This window comes from Chrysochloris asiatica, unplaced genomic scaffold, assembly GCF_000296735.1.
Source record: "Chrysochloris asiatica unplaced genomic scaffold, ChrAsi1.0 scaffold00040, whole genome shotgun sequence".
In the NCBI taxonomy this organism is placed as follows: Eukaryota; Metazoa; Chordata; class Mammalia; order Afrosoricida; family Chrysochloridae; genus Chrysochloris; species Chrysochloris asiatica.
In genome coordinates, this window is record NW_006408558.1 from 20,096,825 (window position 1) to 20,113,487 (window position 16,663).

At 47.3% G+C, this 16,663-nt stretch overlaps 1 protein-coding gene across 1 annotated transcript in view; it reads right to left on the reverse strand.

Moving 5' to 3' along the window:
- POLA2 (polymerase (DNA directed), alpha 2, accessory subunit) overlaps window positions 1-16,663 on the reverse strand; it is a 35,657-nt gene that overhangs the window by 5,717 nt on the left and 13,277 nt on the right. The window contains exons 5-13 of the mRNA XM_006860937.1: window positions 12,862-12,968; window positions 10,831-11,024; window positions 10,141-10,229; window positions 6,838-6,993; window positions 6,269-6,331; window positions 5,261-5,303; window positions 1,792-1,916; window positions 1,265-1,303; window positions 515-588 (exon numbers count right to left, since the gene is read on the reverse strand). Coding sequence (XP_006860999.1) covers window positions 515-588; window positions 1,265-1,303; window positions 1,792-1,916; window positions 5,261-5,303; window positions 6,269-6,331; window positions 6,838-6,993; window positions 10,141-10,229; window positions 10,831-11,024; window positions 12,862-12,968 — 890 coding nt within the window. The remainder of the gene's footprint in view (window positions 1-514; window positions 589-1,264; window positions 1,304-1,791; window positions 1,917-5,260; window positions 5,304-6,268; window positions 6,332-6,837; window positions 6,994-10,140; window positions 10,230-10,830; window positions 11,025-12,861; window positions 12,969-16,663) is intronic.

The following is a 16,663-nucleotide window of genomic DNA, read 5'->3' on the forward strand; positions in this document are numbered from 1 at the left end:
TAAAACCGATGGTCTCCCATGTAAACTAGCAGTCAATTGTGAGTATAAAACCGATGTTCTCCCATGTAAACTAGCATTCAATTGTGAGTATAAAACCGATGGTCTCCCATGTAAACTAGCACTGAATTCGTAAAAAAAAACTTAAAGGACGTTGCTGTACGAGTCCGTCACCTAACATCTCTCAGGCTCCCCCTGGGAAGATGCCCTTGGAGCTGGAGTTGATACAAAAAAGGAGAAAAGGAATGGAGTCAGGAAGGGAAAGAGCAAGAGGAGAGTGAGAGTTGATGCTGCCTTTTCATTTCAAGTATGTTTATCTTTGTGTTTTACATAGATGGCTCTTAGCCTGGCATCAGTGCACTTAAAGTTCAAGAGTTCTAGCTAGTTGCTGTACTTCAAAAGGATAAGAGGGTTGGAACGATCATTACTTGTGACCACGCTCGGGTTCTTAATGGGAATTCCTGGGAAAAGACCCCTTATGAACTTTACATCTCTGTCAAGTATTTTGAATCCTGACCTTCTTGTCCCTTCGATAATTGTGCGCAGACACTGCTTGAAGACATCTTCAAATGGACTCGTGAGCAGACAGTTCTAGAAGGAAGGGAAGGAGACACATTTACAGCTGTTTGGCATTCAGTCACATGTCTACCACTTGTGTAAAGGGCTCTAAGGTGCCCGCTGTTGAGCTAGGAGCTAAGGGACACAAAGCTGAAGACGACGTGGCCCTTGTCCACAGGAGCTGAGTCGAGCCAGGGGCAGGGGTGGGGGTCACAGTGAATAACCTTGAATGTAAATTACTAGAGATGCTAAAAGGAAGTGTATTTTGAAATCATTTTTGTGGAAAGTAAAACTGCCTGAGTCCAAGGGCAGGAGGCACCAAATGCCCCTAGACTTGGCCTATGAAGGCAATTTGTGCTTTCTGCATCAAAGGAGAGCAGAGCAGAGCATGAGGAATCAAGCCCATACACACAGCTCTATGCCCACAGTCGCCAACATCTGCGTGGTGCTCTTGTGCCTTTTTGTCACGTGCCACAGACAACAGGACACCAGGACGGATGGATCTATGTTCCCCTTCCTGGTGTTCTGGTGTTCCCGTGACACAAGCCTCTCCAATTCACTGTCCCTTGTAAACATGTCCAGATATAGTGTTTGTCTGGTGTGCTGCGGGGATAGATTTAGGTGTCTTGCAGATGCCATAATAAAGTCCAAAAAAATGACAGAGGCAGTGAGTATTGAGCCCTCCGCCCCACCCACCTGAGCCACTTACCTCCACTTGTTCATGCTTGGCATCCAGGAAAGGTCCAAACTGTAGAGAAGCCCAAGGAAGAGAAACAAAGGGGTCAGAGCACAAACCAGAACCACACGTGCCTCAGAAGGCGTTCAGAAAACCTCTCCTAGCCCATCTGGCCCTCCTAGGTGGCTTGCAATCTGGGCACGGCTAGTAGATGGGGACAGGGGACTGGATGGATCACAGGGAGGACAAGAGCCTTGGACGGAGGGAGGCTGCCAGAGCCCTGTAACTAGAGCTGCAGCTGCCCCTTCTACCAACTTTCTGTGCCTAGCAAGGGACATCCCCTGCCAGGTGGACAGTCACGCTCTCAGCTCCCCACACAGGGTGAGTTCACGAGACAGAGGCCAGAACACTCAGGGAAGGCCTGTTGCACCCCTCCCTCTCCAAAGGCACAGACTAAGAACAAAAAGGTATTTTTGAAAAGGAGGCGAGACGGACATGCTTCCTAGGACTCCAGAACATTAGAGACCTTTGCTGAAGGCAGAGCCCCCAGGGCTTCCTACCAGAATACAGACGTCCGGCCGGTCACGGTTGATGATGGTGACCAGGTCCAGCAGGGGGTCATATGTGATGCTATCAGAGGTAGTGTAAGGCCCACAGGCAACCAGAACCATTCTTTGCTCAAAATCTAAGACAGGAGAGATTGCAGGGTCTTGATTACAAGGTGACCAATGCTGGAATGATGGGAGAAGAGAACCCAAATGCCACTGAAATCTTCTATCTGTTGAGAACCTCTTTATGTGGTGCAACTCTGGGAATCAAAGATGATGAAAAAGGCCTTATTCTCACCCTCAAAGACCATTCCACGGGTGGTGAAGCCAGACCACAAATAATTACACAATGTGAAGGAAGGGTGTCATCCCTTCTATGTTTTGTTTTTGTTGTTTTTTCTAGCTTCAAGAGGCTGAGTCCTAGAGACATTGCCATGCTGCAATGAGTCTCGATGACTGGTAAGACTGAGGAATTCGCACTGACCACCTAAGACAGGCAGCGTCCCTTAAACAATCAATAAAAAAGGAGGACTCAGATGCAGACAGCACAGACCCGGTCAGGAGGCCAAGCCCCTGTGGGCCCAAGCGTTGTTGACCGTCCAAACCATAGGCTCTGAGGATCAGACTCTAGCTACCTAGTAGACATAACAAACTGTCCCTCATCTGATTATTCAGTAATGCTTGTTAGTAATCTCATACGTGAGCCCTGGATATCCACAGACAAATGTAAAAACCTCCCCTAAAAGCCGAGACTGTAAATTCCAATAAGCCAAGTCCCCCCGCATCCAAAAAAAAAAAAAAAGCTAAAGAGGATAGAGAGAAACACTGTAAACTGATGATATATAGTGGGGATAATAATCAATTAATGAAACAAGCTATATGAATGGTTGAATGTGAAGCTGATGATGTGCCCTGTAAACTTTCACTCAATGCAAAATAAAAACATTTAATTATAAAAAAAAAAAAAAAAAGTGAGGGGCAGGTCTGGAGTGCCCCAAAACAGGCAGAGTGTATCTACTATTTTGTTGTTGTAATGTGCCATTGGGTCACTTCTTACTCAAACACACTGTATCCACAACACAATAAAACATTGCCCACTCCTGGACCATAAAAAAAAAAAAAAAAGAGGCTGAGTCCTGGTTGGCTCTGTAGGATAAGCACTGGACTACTAACCACAAAGTCTGCAGTTCAAACTTACCAGTTGTTCTCAGAAACTCCATACAGGGTCATTGAGTTTGAAATGACTAGATAGCACACCACCACAACAAAGGAATTGCCTAGGAGCCCTGAATGGAGCAAAGGGTTAAGCACTGAACTACTACTGGAGAGGTTGGCAGTTCAAACACAGCCAGTGGTGCCTTGGAAGTAACTGCTTCCAAAAGTTCACAGCTTTGAAAACCCTACAGAGTGAGGGTCGTCCTCCGGCAGAATCTATGCCAGAGGCTACTACCTGCACTCCTTGGCTTGTGGGGCCATTCAAAGCCAGCAGTACTGCCTCTTCCGACCTTCCTCTCTGAGCCCCTGAGATGACGTGGGACCCCTATTGGCACAGTGGTTAAGTGTTCAGCAGCAAACGGAAAGCTAGGTGGTCTGAAGGTCCCAGCTGCTCCACAGGAGAAAGACATGTCAGTCTTTCAGCAAAGAGAACAACCCTGGAAGCCCAAGGGGGCAGTGCTACTCTGTCCTACCGGCTCACCATAGTCAGGATGGACTGGAGGGCAGTGGTCTGTAGGGACACTGGGCCCACCTGGGTGACTCAGGATAATTTCCCATTTCCAAGATCCTTCACTTCATCACTGCTGGAGAGCCCTTTTGCTAGGTAAGGTCACCTAGTCACAGGTTCTGGGGATCCAGGTGGGAGTGGGTGGACATCGGTAGTCTAAGACTGAGACAGAGAATCCAGGGGCAGAGTAGGCTTCCTGTGGAGGTGGGCAGGGGGCAGAGACAAACCCACAGGACCTGTCAGCACGGTGAATAGGAAGTGCCTGCAGGGCAGGGTTCACGTCTTTGTCTGTATTTCCATAAGGGCAGGGGGCAGAGGTCAGTTCAGTCCTGAGGAGCCTACAGACCCTGTCAGCTCAGCAAACAGGAAGTGCCTGCAGGGCAGGGTCCATGTCTTAGTCTGGACTTCCAAGAGTTTCTAGTTCAGGACTCTGTATGGAGTTTCTCATAAACCATGTCTGTCAGCAGCCTAGAAAGCCTCCCTGGTGTACAGCGCTGGCCTCAGCATCCCAGCCAGGCCTCTTGTCCTCACCAGGGAGCCAGCAGGACACCCCACCACTACCCGTCAACACATTTACTGACAGGACATGCAAAGTCATCGAACTCCTGATTTCATCCCCAAATCTAGAGCTCACCCACTTATCCTACGTGTGGGGCGCTGACAATCCCCTCCACAGTGCTCTACCTGGCTTAAAAAAATGCTTGGAAATACCTGGAACGAAAGTTTGCTAATTTTTTTGTTTTGTTTTGAGCCTCTTTTCCACTGACATTAGTTTATAAATCATTCTAGGCTTTCTCAGAAATTCTTCACCTTTGTAGTAATTTTAGAATTGTAGAAAAAATAGAAAGTATGGGGAGTCCCTGTGTGCCTTTTCCTGTGTCCCCTCATGTTCCTATCTTCCTCAAATTGGCCCCACTCTTGCGCAACTCCATGCACAAGTGAACGAAGCACCGGCTGGTTCTGTCATCCCCCTAATTGGCTGTGGATGGGACCACTGGGACCCACAGACTTGTCAGAAGTAGCCTACCAGGCCTTTCTTTCTTAGTCTGGAAGGCCTGCAGAAACTGGTCCAGCATCACAGCAACATGGACAGATGGGTGGGGCTGCACATGAGGTGCCTTGGCCGGAAATGGAACCCCCGTCTCCCAGCTAGAAGGAAAGAATTCTACCATTTGTCAAAACTGTGCAATGACATTCATGACATTCCTGTTAGCTCAACTCCGGGTTTTGGTCTCAGCAACACCCTTTGTTCTTCCAGGACACAAACCAAGACAGCATGCACCACATCTAGAGAAATTCAGTTTTTAAATGGCTTGTTTTTTTCCTTCTCAACCCCAGACCCAAACCAACTCCACCGCCACTGAATCACTTCTGCTTACAGTGACCCTAGAGCGCCAAGCAGGAACGCTCCTTAGGGTTTCTGAGACTGGAAATCTTTATGGGAGCAGAAAACCTCATTTTTCTCCCTCAGAGTGGTTGGTGGGTTTGAACTGCCAACTTTGCAGTGCGCAGTCCAATACTTACCCTACAGTGCCACTAGGGCTCTTTTTTCCCTCTTAAAGCAAGCTGCACCTTCATCTTAGAATGGCACCTTCCAGAGTGTCCATGAGGCTCAGACCCGTGACAGTCCAGCTATGTCTGTCCCTGTGTCACCCGGACGCTCTCACCGTGTGCGCAGCTCTTAGTGCCTGAGAGTCACATTCCTGAACTCTCGCCCCCTCACCTTGAAGGTTGGCAACAAAAAAGTTCAAAACTTACCTCCCTCCTCTTCAGTGGGTTGATAGAAAGGAAGCGGCACGCCCTGAAAGCCAAAAGCAAAGCTACACTGAGGTCTGGCTCCAGGCACCACCCTTGGGGAGGAGAGGGGTGGTCATGGACTGGGGGGTGGGGGGTGGTCTGCAGTGGGGGCAGGCAGGAAGAAGCAGCCTGTGTCTTGCTCACTGGCACTAAAAGCCCAGACACGAGGGTATCTGCCATTTTTCTATTCTGCTCTGAGTGGTAACGAGCACACGTAACGAGGTCATTGCCACAAAGTTGATTTTGACTCACGGCCCCCATCTGAACTGCCCCAGAGGGTTTCCTGGGCCGCCATCTTTACAGGAGATTTGCCAGGCCTTTCTCCCTTGGAGCTGCTGGCTAGATTCAAACCACCAATCTTTCAGCCAAGCACTTGACTACCGTACTGCCATGGTTCCTTGAGTCCTGGGGTGGCACTACAGGATAAGCACTGGACTGCTAACTTTGCGGTCAGAGCTCAAACCCACTGGTCTCTCCTCAGAAGTCCTATACAGGATCGCTATGAGTCGGGACCAATTCAATAGCACTTAACCACAACAGATATTTTCTCATAAACCACCCAGCAAAAAGTGGGGGCCAGGACAAATGCCTGGAGTTATCGCTATGTTTCTAGGCGAGGCTGAGAGGGAAGTGTGTCTGCCACTTTTCCTCCAATCCTGACCCTTGTGGATCGCTGAGAGCTGGGCTGGCACACTACAACCTGTAGGACAAATCTGGCTGCAGCCAGTTTTGTAAATAAAGTTTTATTGGCACACAGCCACACTTGCTCGTTGACAGGTTGTCTATGGTTACTTTTGTGCTACAATGGCACTCTGGCCACTGCTAACTCTTGGCCTAAAGAAGTAACTCTCATGTTGGTCCCATCCCAGTGTGAAACCAATAAGCAGGCCCCATTTCTATGAGGAACATGCCAGCCCATTGCAGGAATGGAGCTAGCAAGGAGGGAAGGTGGGGAGAGAACTGGAGTACCTCGTAGAGTTTGGTGGCGACAAATTTTCTGCCTGTGGTGTTGGTCCCTTCCATAACAACAACCTGAAAGACCAGACAGAAGGCAGAACTGTTAACGTGGGGAGACGGAGGAGAGCCGTGAGCAACGGCTGGTACAGTTCAAGCTACTGTCCAGTGAGGCCCGGGGCATGACTCTTAGATCCCAGGAAACAAACCAAGGGATATGTGAGATGAAGTTGTGGTATTGATGATGCTCTACATGAATGACCTCACTTCTCATCAATCCAGTGAGGTAGGAACGAGGCTTCCCATTTTACAGATGCGACACAGGAGCTTAGGGAGGCTCAGCAACCTGCCCGTTACTGCAGGACTTGGGTGGAGTTGGAGTTCAAACCTGGGCAGTCTGACCCCAGAGCTGTCAGAGCTCACGGACCAGGGAAGAGCTGAGTCCCCACAACAGGGGCCAGCCCGCACCCTTCACTGCATCAAAGCTGCCACACCACAAAAGGCTGATTTAGTCTGAGAGCCCCGCTCCTTCACACATGTAAACCACGCACACCTGCAGCCTATGGCTGTGATTCAACTCTTACCTGCCCAGGAAACAAAGAATATTCTCTGAGCTCTGATAAATCCACAGGGATTTGAGCACCTAAGGAATGTTCCCGGTCTCCCTCAAGAATCACAGACTTGCTGTTCAGCTTTCCATTGCTGTCACAGCCGATCTGGCCCAGAAGGGTGACGGGTTCCTACAGAGGAGAGGGGGGAAGAAGAAACAAGACCACCTTTGGAACAGGAGTGCAAAATCTGAAGTCAGCACACACAAGGCAGATGCAAAACAAACAGCTAATATCAGCATACCCTTTCTGGGACAGCATGTGACTCTGAGATGACCCAGCATTGTCACTGAACTCTTAAAGGACACTTAGTCTGCCCACCCACTGGATGTCTGAGCCTCCTCCACGTGGGCCTAAGTCTGAGCGTCTAGTCAAGAGGAACGTGCCCTTGGCCCCATGACCACTGCATCTCTGGGCAGCTGTAAGAGTCAATAGTCAACCTCTATAGAACTTACAAAACAGACAGTGTTCTAGAGGCTTCCACATATTACTTCATTTAACCCTTATAGAAACTCTGAGGGGGTCACAGACAGTTAGTTCCCAGGTTACAAGCAAGAGCTGTTCCTAAGTGTGTCTTTCAGCCAACTCTGTAGGTCACAAGAGGCGCGTGCAGATCTTCTTCAGCCTGACGTTAGTGTAAAACAAGGGCTGAAGCCTCCGCGATGACAAGAAGCAGCTTGTGCAGCAGGTGAAGGTCATGTGATGAAGAAGTTGTTGTGAGTAAGGGGTGTGTCAATTGTCTCAAAGTGAGGGCAAACTTAGACAACATTAATGGGTGCAACAGAGAGGCTGGATACTTTAGTCAGGGTCCAATCGTGATTGGTTTAGAGCTCAGGAGTGTGGCTCCTGGGCCACGTCCTTACCCCACACTACACTGTCTCTCAGCAAGAAGCTCTTCAGCTTTCACTCTTGGGGCTAACCTGAGCCAGTCTAATCTCCTCCACATGACCATACAACCTTCCCTTCCTGTCCAACCCCATTAGAACTTCCTTACATGACAGGGTTTTGCCTATCTTCCCCAACTGTTCTCTGCTCTCTGAATGTAAATATATGATGCTGTTGAGTCAGGTTTGACTCATAGTGACCCTGGGAATAGAAACCCTCATCTTTCTCCTGTGGAATGGCTGACCTTGAGGTTAGCAGCCTGACTTGTAACCACTACACTACTAGAGCTCCTTGAAACATATGATACAGGTTCTTTAAAGAATCTTCCCCTCAATCAAAAAAAGCCCCAGACACCTATGGAAGCAGTAGCTCAAAAGAGGGAACAAGTCCTTACAGCAAGAATCATCCCCACCCCCTCCACACACAGAGTAGACAGGGATGGGCAACTTGGACATTGGCTACCCAAAATGGGGGTGGGGGGCTACAAAGGCAAGAAGTGACTGGCTTACAAGTTTTCAAGAGGGAACCTAGATCCAGAGGGCCTGGAGGAAGGTAGAATCTCCAGTGAGTAGTATTCAATCTGACTAGGCAGGGCTGATGCAATGAAATGCAGACGGGTCTCTTGTGATACAATAGTAAATAATTGTTATCAGGACTGACTGTGAGGGTTGGAAATGTAAAGGTGGACGTTTTATAGCAAGGAGGGGAGTGATTAACTTTTCAGTCTAGGAGCGGAGGGTCCCTAGGACCATCATGGGAGAAGAGCAGAGAGCGGGACCCTACCCAGAGAAGCAGTGATGCCTGAAATGGAGCCAGAGATGATGACGTGGAGCGACGGACCAGCCGGAGACTTTAAATCCAGAGAGGGAGAGCGACTGTGTGCTGAAGACCTGGGGGATACGGGGGAAGGATTGCATGGAGGGGATTGTAACCATGGCAATGAGACGATATACACGATAGAATGAATGTAAGACTGATGTTCTCCCATGTAAACTATCACATAATTCACAATAAATCATTTAAGAAAAAAAAAAAAAAAAAGCCCGAGAGAGAAAGTACTGCTGCATCTCTGATGTAAGGATACTATCGGCAGGACTTGGGTCTATGTAACAAGAGAGCAAACGAGGGGAGGGGCCATGAATCACCGTGGATCTAACAGGACTCTGGAAATCCTACCTGGAAGCCGTTGTCCTGATATGGGAATGCTTCTATTTGTGGGAAAGCCCCAGGGTGCTACCTGCCTCCCCACAACTTCTATCACTAAGGGGAACTCAGCCTTCAGTCTTTGCTTGTGTGTAAGAAGAAAACAACTGTCTCTGGTGACAAAGCTGGAGAGTTCTTCTAGATCTTTCCTCAAAGGACCTGTTTTACCAAATGCAATCAAGATTTTAACTAGAATGTATACAAGAGGTGGTAAAGGAAGCAAGAAGGATGCCTTTTCACCATCATCAAGTCTACATATAAAAAGTGCATGTTAATCAGCAAGTGAAAGCCTGAAAGTTTTGCTCCATCCATATCATCATGGTCAACTCTACATTGAAGCAGCTCTTCCCCACTTATACTGTAAGTGTCTTCCAACCTCAGGGGCTCATCTTCTGGCACCGTATCTCACAATGTTCTGTTGCTATTCATAACGTTTGCAGTGACTAATAATTCAGAATTCTCCTTCCTAGTCTGTCTTAGTCTGTCAGCTCTGTTGTAACCTATCCACCATGGATGACAATGCTGGTATTTAAAATACTGCTGGTGGTAGATGGATCTGGTAAAAGGGGATGGGGACGATGATAGGATTTTATGACTCAATTGTGAGTAACTGTTAGCAGGAGTAATTGTGATTGTCACAACTGTAATTGTAGAAGATGTGTAACTAAACGGGAAGAGTAGTTAATCTTTCATTTCAGGAACACACAATCCCAGGACCATCAAGAAAGAAGAGCATGAGTAGAGTGTGAGATCCTACCTAGAAAAGTGGTAATAGCAGAGATGGTGACAGAGGCAGTGGCCTGGAGAGACAGAGCAGATGCGGGCTCTAGGCCCACGGACTGAGTCAGGCTGTGTGCTTGTGGGCAGGAGGCTGGCTTGCAAAATGTGCCCTTTGAACATTTAAATGAATTTATATATTTTGTTTTGTAGTGTGCATCAGATATTTTTGGTTTGTTCATTTTGTGAATATATAAGATGTGAAAGGGAAGCAACAAGGAGGAAGTAGGATAAGTGATGTTGCAGGGAGGGGATTGTAATCACTAAGATGAAACAAAGCATATAATTTGTTAAATGTAAAGAGGATGATCTTGTCTATTAACCTTCGCTCAATTCACAATAAAAACTTTTAAAAAAAGAAGGTACCTGTTAATTAGCAAGTTAATCAGCAAGAACAATTAAAACAACTCTTACTTGTGCTGGGACTTGAACGGGGGTGAACGCCTCAATCTTATAATGTTCCTTGAGTTCGATGCCAAGTTCTTCGATCTTACAGGTCAGAACTGAAAGCCCAGATGTGAGAAAGTGTTGCATATAAGAAACTTCCCAGGGTGAGGAAACATAGCCCATTATAAGGGAGCAGACATTTGATAGAAGTGGGAAGGGCACTCAGGACACCTGGCCACCCTGCTCAGGCTTTCTGCCACCAGGCTACTGAATCAGGGCTCCCATTGGCCACAGATCACATGACATAATCCCATCCCACCCTTCCCTTCACCCGGGTCATCCCTGAAGTTCAGGGAAAGGCAAGCCCACACTGGGGAAGCTCCTCTGTTCCTCTTACAGAAGCCATACCTGCCTTTCACTCTCAGCTGGATCCCTGTCCACAGTTTTTTAAGTTTTTGTGACTGGGAAATGGGACTGTGCCGTGTCGGTAGCAAACGCACATATCACAAAGCGCTATGATTTGGGAAAATTCCTGATGGACCGCTTCATGTTTCTATGCTAACAGGGACATCTACCAATGGACAGAGTTCATGGCAGCCTTGAATTGAGGCTCTGCTCCACCAGCGCAGCTGAAGCATGGTGACTTTCTCCAAACCCTCCCAAGCCACGAGAATTCTCTGAGCACCATGAGAACTATCAAAGGGAAGAAAAAGTCACCTTCTCGAACATCTGAAAGCTTCTGGAACATAAATTTGTAGCTTTTGGTCAGTGGCTCTGGGCACCCCAAGACCTTCAGGCTGATGTCACCAACCCCTCCTCTCCCAGACCAAGACACTCCCTGTGCTGAGCCAAAGCACGTGACCACTTCTCCCCGGTTATTTCTTGAGTTGTATTTCTGCGAGGGGGTAGCACTAAGTTGGAAGCAAAAATAGAAAACCATTAAATGACTGTGGCCCTATCTAAAGGGCAAGAGGAAAAACAAGACTGGTTACATTTTGGAATTGGGGATTGGAGCAAAGTCAAGTTAGCCGCACATTTTATAAATCAAACCAACTTCATGGGGGCTGACCTCTCTGGTTCTTTAAGGGCTCCCAGAAATGAGAGACCAAGGTATACCAAATGTGCTCAGAGAAGATTAGAGACAGAAACATTATCTACAAAGGTGGTTGTTCCTGTGACATTCAAAACCCATACTCTGAAATGATTCAAAAGTAATTTTCAAGCAACATTCTTCCCTTTCGTCTTACGAATTTTTAGAATTGATTAATACATCATCTGAGCCTGCAGCTGTGGAGAAACCAAAAGTTGCTGAGCAAATCTAAAACCTCACAATCTGGTGCATCATAGAAACACTAATAACATGGAGTTAAACGAAACCCCTGTACCCCGTGACTACAGAGGCGGCGATACAGTGAGTTATCAGTCAGACATTTCCAGTTTCTAGAGCTCAGCCGACAAGTGACAGTTCATGTTTCCTCACTGGCTGGTGTTACAGGACGTTGCTGATCTGCTTAGGTAACAACATGACTCTAGTTGTAAGGTTTTCGAGTCCTTTGTTGTGAATGTCACTCACAGCCAGGTCTATTTAAAATAAGCTTCCTTCACTGGCCACTTCAGGGTGGAGGCCCCACTGCACATAGGGGCATCATTTCTTATATGCAGAGAGGCTGCTAACCAGGAGCTCAGTCCTGACTCTGTCTGTCTCCAGTGTTGCCTCTTCCTGAGTGATCCAGAGGCTACCTTCATAAATTGCAAAACCAGTCTCTGATGCCAACTTTATGAGCGTGCGTTAGAACATGACGAGGCAACATATCACAACTGCCCTGGGCTCCTCCCTGTAACATGCCTTTGAATGCAATGGGACGCTCACACGAGGTCGGATATAGGTTTACGGGCTTCACAGGATTGCAGCCAGGGTGTTGGTACATGTATGAGAAGGATCCCTTCACCTGGGTTTCTAAGATGGCCCTGTGAATCTAGAAAGCTCAGTTCCCCAAACAGGTTGAGAACCTCCAAGCAGTGGACCACACAAAGGTCAAAGTGTCCTTCAAAACCTATGACCACTCAACCGGAATGACTGCAGAACTGGCCAACCATACTCTGGGCTTAGTCCTGAGGGGACCCAAAGTAGAGGTAGTGGCTCCTGCAGTTAATGTTTCCCTCAATGGTTAACGTACCATCCCCGAGCCTCACACCGACAAGGCAGTGGCAAGAAACCCTTCTGTTTGGCAGAGACATGTCATTTACGGATTTCCGAAAATCACACATGATCTTGGTGGATTTATGTGTCATGGGACAGCTCAGGAAAACAACCATTAAGTCACTGTGGAGACAGTGACAGCAAAATGCTGTGACCTGAGTGAAGACCAGTAAGCACGTGACACAACGTCCCCAACAAAGATAGGTACCTTTTCGTTATTAAAAATAAATCCTCTCAACTTAAAAAAAAAAAAAAGAAAAAAGGAGGGAAGAAAGAAAGCCAGTGATACATAAACAAACAGAAGTGGTGAGAACCTATTTGTGTCTGCTGGCAAGACTCGTGAGGCGCCTCAACTTCTGACTAGACAGGCTGTTTTCAATGAAGCTGTCAGTTCCTGACCCAGGAAAGGAGCCCGGGAAGAGCGCGTTTTCTCAAAGACTGTACGAAACAGTCATTTTTCCACAAAGGAAGAGAAAGTGGGAGGGTATGAATGTTTAGTCAGGCCGCTGGGGAACGGGGAGGGAGGCCGAGTGAATGACAAGCCATACCTGGGAGAGAAACTTGATGGAGAGAGGAGCTGATGGGGGCTGCGCATGGACACGTTCCTTTTAGTAAGAGGGGTTTCTGGGGTGGTGATAGTTCGCTTTTGAGAACCCTAGGAACAAAATGAAAAAATAAAAAGAAGGAAACCATCCCAGTCACTTGAGACCCAAGTTGCTAATTCAGTTCCTTAGGAAGGAAAAGGAAAAGGAGGCCTAAACCAGGGGCCAATTCTCTTGAGCAGGCCCTGTCTCCCAAGCACAATTCCCAGTCCAGCAGAGAATCCTTCCCAATATCCATCCAGACACTGCTCCACAATGAAGGCACTTGGTAAGCAGAGGGAGCAACGCTTCCTGTCACGCTTCTCGCTCACTTTCTCCACATCTTTGCTTTGAGACCTGAGCTTGGTGAGGTGCACTGGTTTGACCGCCCGTACACATCCTGGGAAGGGATGGGACCATGTTACTACTTATTTTGGCGAAGTCTATCACCTTTTTGAAACTAAAGAAGGGAATGGCTCCAGGCAGAAAACGTGTTTGAGTGCAGGCCTGGAGAAGGCTTAGCAAACACCTCATTGATGGTCACTCCAGGCTTTTGTGTGCTCTGTATATCAGAAAGAGTCTGAAGGTACATCCAGAATGAAGCCCACTGTCCATAGACCTTCGCTCCCCCTGCTCTCTCCCAGCACTTGCCCTGTCCCTCACTCTCCTTTCTCTTCCTCACACCTGTCACAAGTGCTCCACCTCAGCGTCTTTGTGTTTGCTGTTTCCTCTGCTAGGAAGAGTTTTCCTTCAGATTCCTACAGTGCTTACACCCTCACTTCCCTCACCCTCTCATGTCTTCTCGCCAGAGGGAACGACTCTGCCGAAAATAGCAAACCCTCCTGCTTCAACCTTCTTTTAATTGTCTTTCTGTTTCTTCATAGGACCTATGATCATCAGACATTATATTTTTACTTCTCTGTTTTTAGTCTGTCTGCACTCCACAGGAGAATGGACAGTGACAGAGGAAAGACAAAATCCTTGCCTGGACCATGGCCAGCTCCTCACAGCAGCTTCTGCTGCCCTCGGGCTCCTCCTGGCTGAGAAGTTAAGCTGTGCCACCAAGCTACCTACTGGTGACAACCGAAGAACAGAATGTGGGAACGTTTCAAAAGCATTATGATGTAGCCAGAATGGAGACTGGACTTCAAAATCCCCCTCATGTGATGGTCTTTATACAATAGCCACTTTTGATCAGTCTTTTCTAACAGTCTGGCCTATTAAAAAGCACACATATTGGAATTGTCACAATCTTAGCTTAAATACTTCATACACTGGGTTTTCACCCCATATTCATTAAGAGTATTTCCCTACCTTGTTGCAATCTTCATCTGCTTCCATTGCTGGGTGATTTCACTGAATCGATGTGTAACGATCAACACCCGATCGCCGTATGACTGGATGTTTGGGCAGCTTATGATTTGAAGGGATTATCAACACTGCTTTTATTTATGCTGCTAGGACTCCTGGTGTGGTGCTGTGGGTTAGTGCACTGGACTGCAAAGTCGGTTTCAACGACAAAATTGGCAGTTCAAGCTCACCAGCCACTCCTCGGAAACCCTATACAGGGTTGCTATGGGTTGGAACCGACTCCACGGCACTTAACGATAACAAAAATTCAATACTGCTGAGACACACATCTGTATACAGCTTTCCCCACATTTGGGAGTGCTTCCTTAGGAGATTCTCACGCGGGAGAGTTAGAGGGTGAAAGGACAGAAGAGATTTTATGGCTTTGATAAGCGTTCTCAAACTATTTCCCTAGAAGATTTCCAAATACACATTGCGCTATAATCCCTGGGGGCCACTGGAGTGGTGCTGGGGTATTTCAAGAGAAAGCCAGCCCATCTCCTAGGACCTCAGTAAACAAACCGGTCTAGTCCTCAGCCTATGGTGAGCCTTGCTTGTCTTACAGTTCTCTGGCAAGCTCTTCCTAAGCAAGTTCATAAGATTCCTTCTTAACACAGAATGCTAGTTGACTTGTTACTGATGAGTGCAGTCACTGAGGGCCTGCACATCCTCACATCGCACAGCAAAGCACAATGAAAGGACAGGTGCCTGGAACTTAGTGGGCTGGTTTCACCTGCAAGTCCCCCTCCGCGCAGGTCCCATCCACTGCTGTTGACTCAGTGCCAGGTACAGGACCCAAAGGTCCCTAGATGGTGCAGATGGTTTGCACTCGACTTCTACCTTAAAGCTTGGCCATCTGCATTTACTCAAAAGCACCATGAAAGAGTGGGTTGGCAATCTGCTTCTGAAAAGATTACAGCCAAGAACGCCCTATTGAACAGCTCTACTCAGTAACACGTGAGGTCGTGTGAATTGGCACTGACTTGATGGCAATGGGTTTGTGTGTTTCTTCATACAGTGCCTGGCACATACAAAAATGAAACAAAACAAACCAGGCTCCGCTGAGTCGATTCTAACTCATAGCAGTCCTGTGTGTTTCAGGGTAGAACTGAATTCCATAGGGTTTCCAATGATTGTCGTCTTTTGGAAGATTGCCAGGTCTTTCTTCCAAGGTACCTAAGTGGATTAGAATCACTAAGCTTATGGTTAGCAGCTGAGGTTAATCATTTGCACCATCCAGGGACTCTGCAATATACTGTTGTTGTTGAGTGCTAGGGAGCCGGCTCTGACTCCTAAGAGACTATGTATAGAGTTTCTGAGGAGTGGTTCATGAATTTGAACCCAATCTTGTAGTTCAAACCAACCTTGAGGCCCAGTGCTTATTCTATGGTGTCACAGCAGGACTCCTGAAATATACTTGTTGTTGTTGAGTGCTGTTGAGTCCGTTCCAACTCATAGTGACCCTGTATAGGGTTTCTGAGGAGCGGCTGGTAGGTTTGAACTGCTAAACTTGTGGTTCACAGTCCACTGCTGATCTACAGCACCACACCAGAACTCCTGCAATATACTAGTTGCCCAGGTAATGAATAAATGAATCTTTATTTTATAGGGGAGGAGACTAGCTCAGAGAGAGACAATCACCCACCCAAGGTTACAGGTCTTCTGACTCAGTATCTGAAGGAAATGCTTTTCCACGTCCCAACTTTCTCTTTATTGGGCTCTAGTGAAACTGTAGTAAGCACCTGAATACTAACCAAACCACCAGCTGTTCATAGGAGAAAGGCATGGCCATCTGTTTCTATAAAAATGTCTAGTCTTGGACACACTAAGGAACAGTCCTGCTCGGTTGAGACGTGGAAACACTTTGATGGCAATGGCTTTGCTTGTTTTGACACTACATCTCACACCAAGGTTTAACACCACAAAACAGGATTACTCGATTACAACCCCACTGATACTAAACTGCTGTCGTTAAATGCCGTCAAAACCAGTTCTGACTCATTGTTATTGTTAGCTACCGTTGAGCAGGTACCGACCCATAGCGACCTTATGCACAGCAGAACGAAACACTGCCCGATCCTGGGCCAACCTCATTACTGTTACCACACTTGAGTCCATCGATGCTGTCACTTGACCAATCCATCTCGTTGGGAGTCTTCCTCTTTTACCTGACCCTCCACCTTACCAAACATGATATCCTTCTCCAGCAACTGGTCCCTCCTGAAAATATGTCCGAAGTATGAGAGACGAAGTTTGGCCATTTTGGCCTCCAAAGAGCACTCTGGCTGCACTTCTTCCAAAACAAATCTATTGGTCCTTTTGGCAGCTCATGGCACCTTCAATATTCTCCTCCAACACCACAACTCAAAAGCATCAATTCTTCTACGGTCTTTGTTATTCACTGTCCAGCTTTCACATG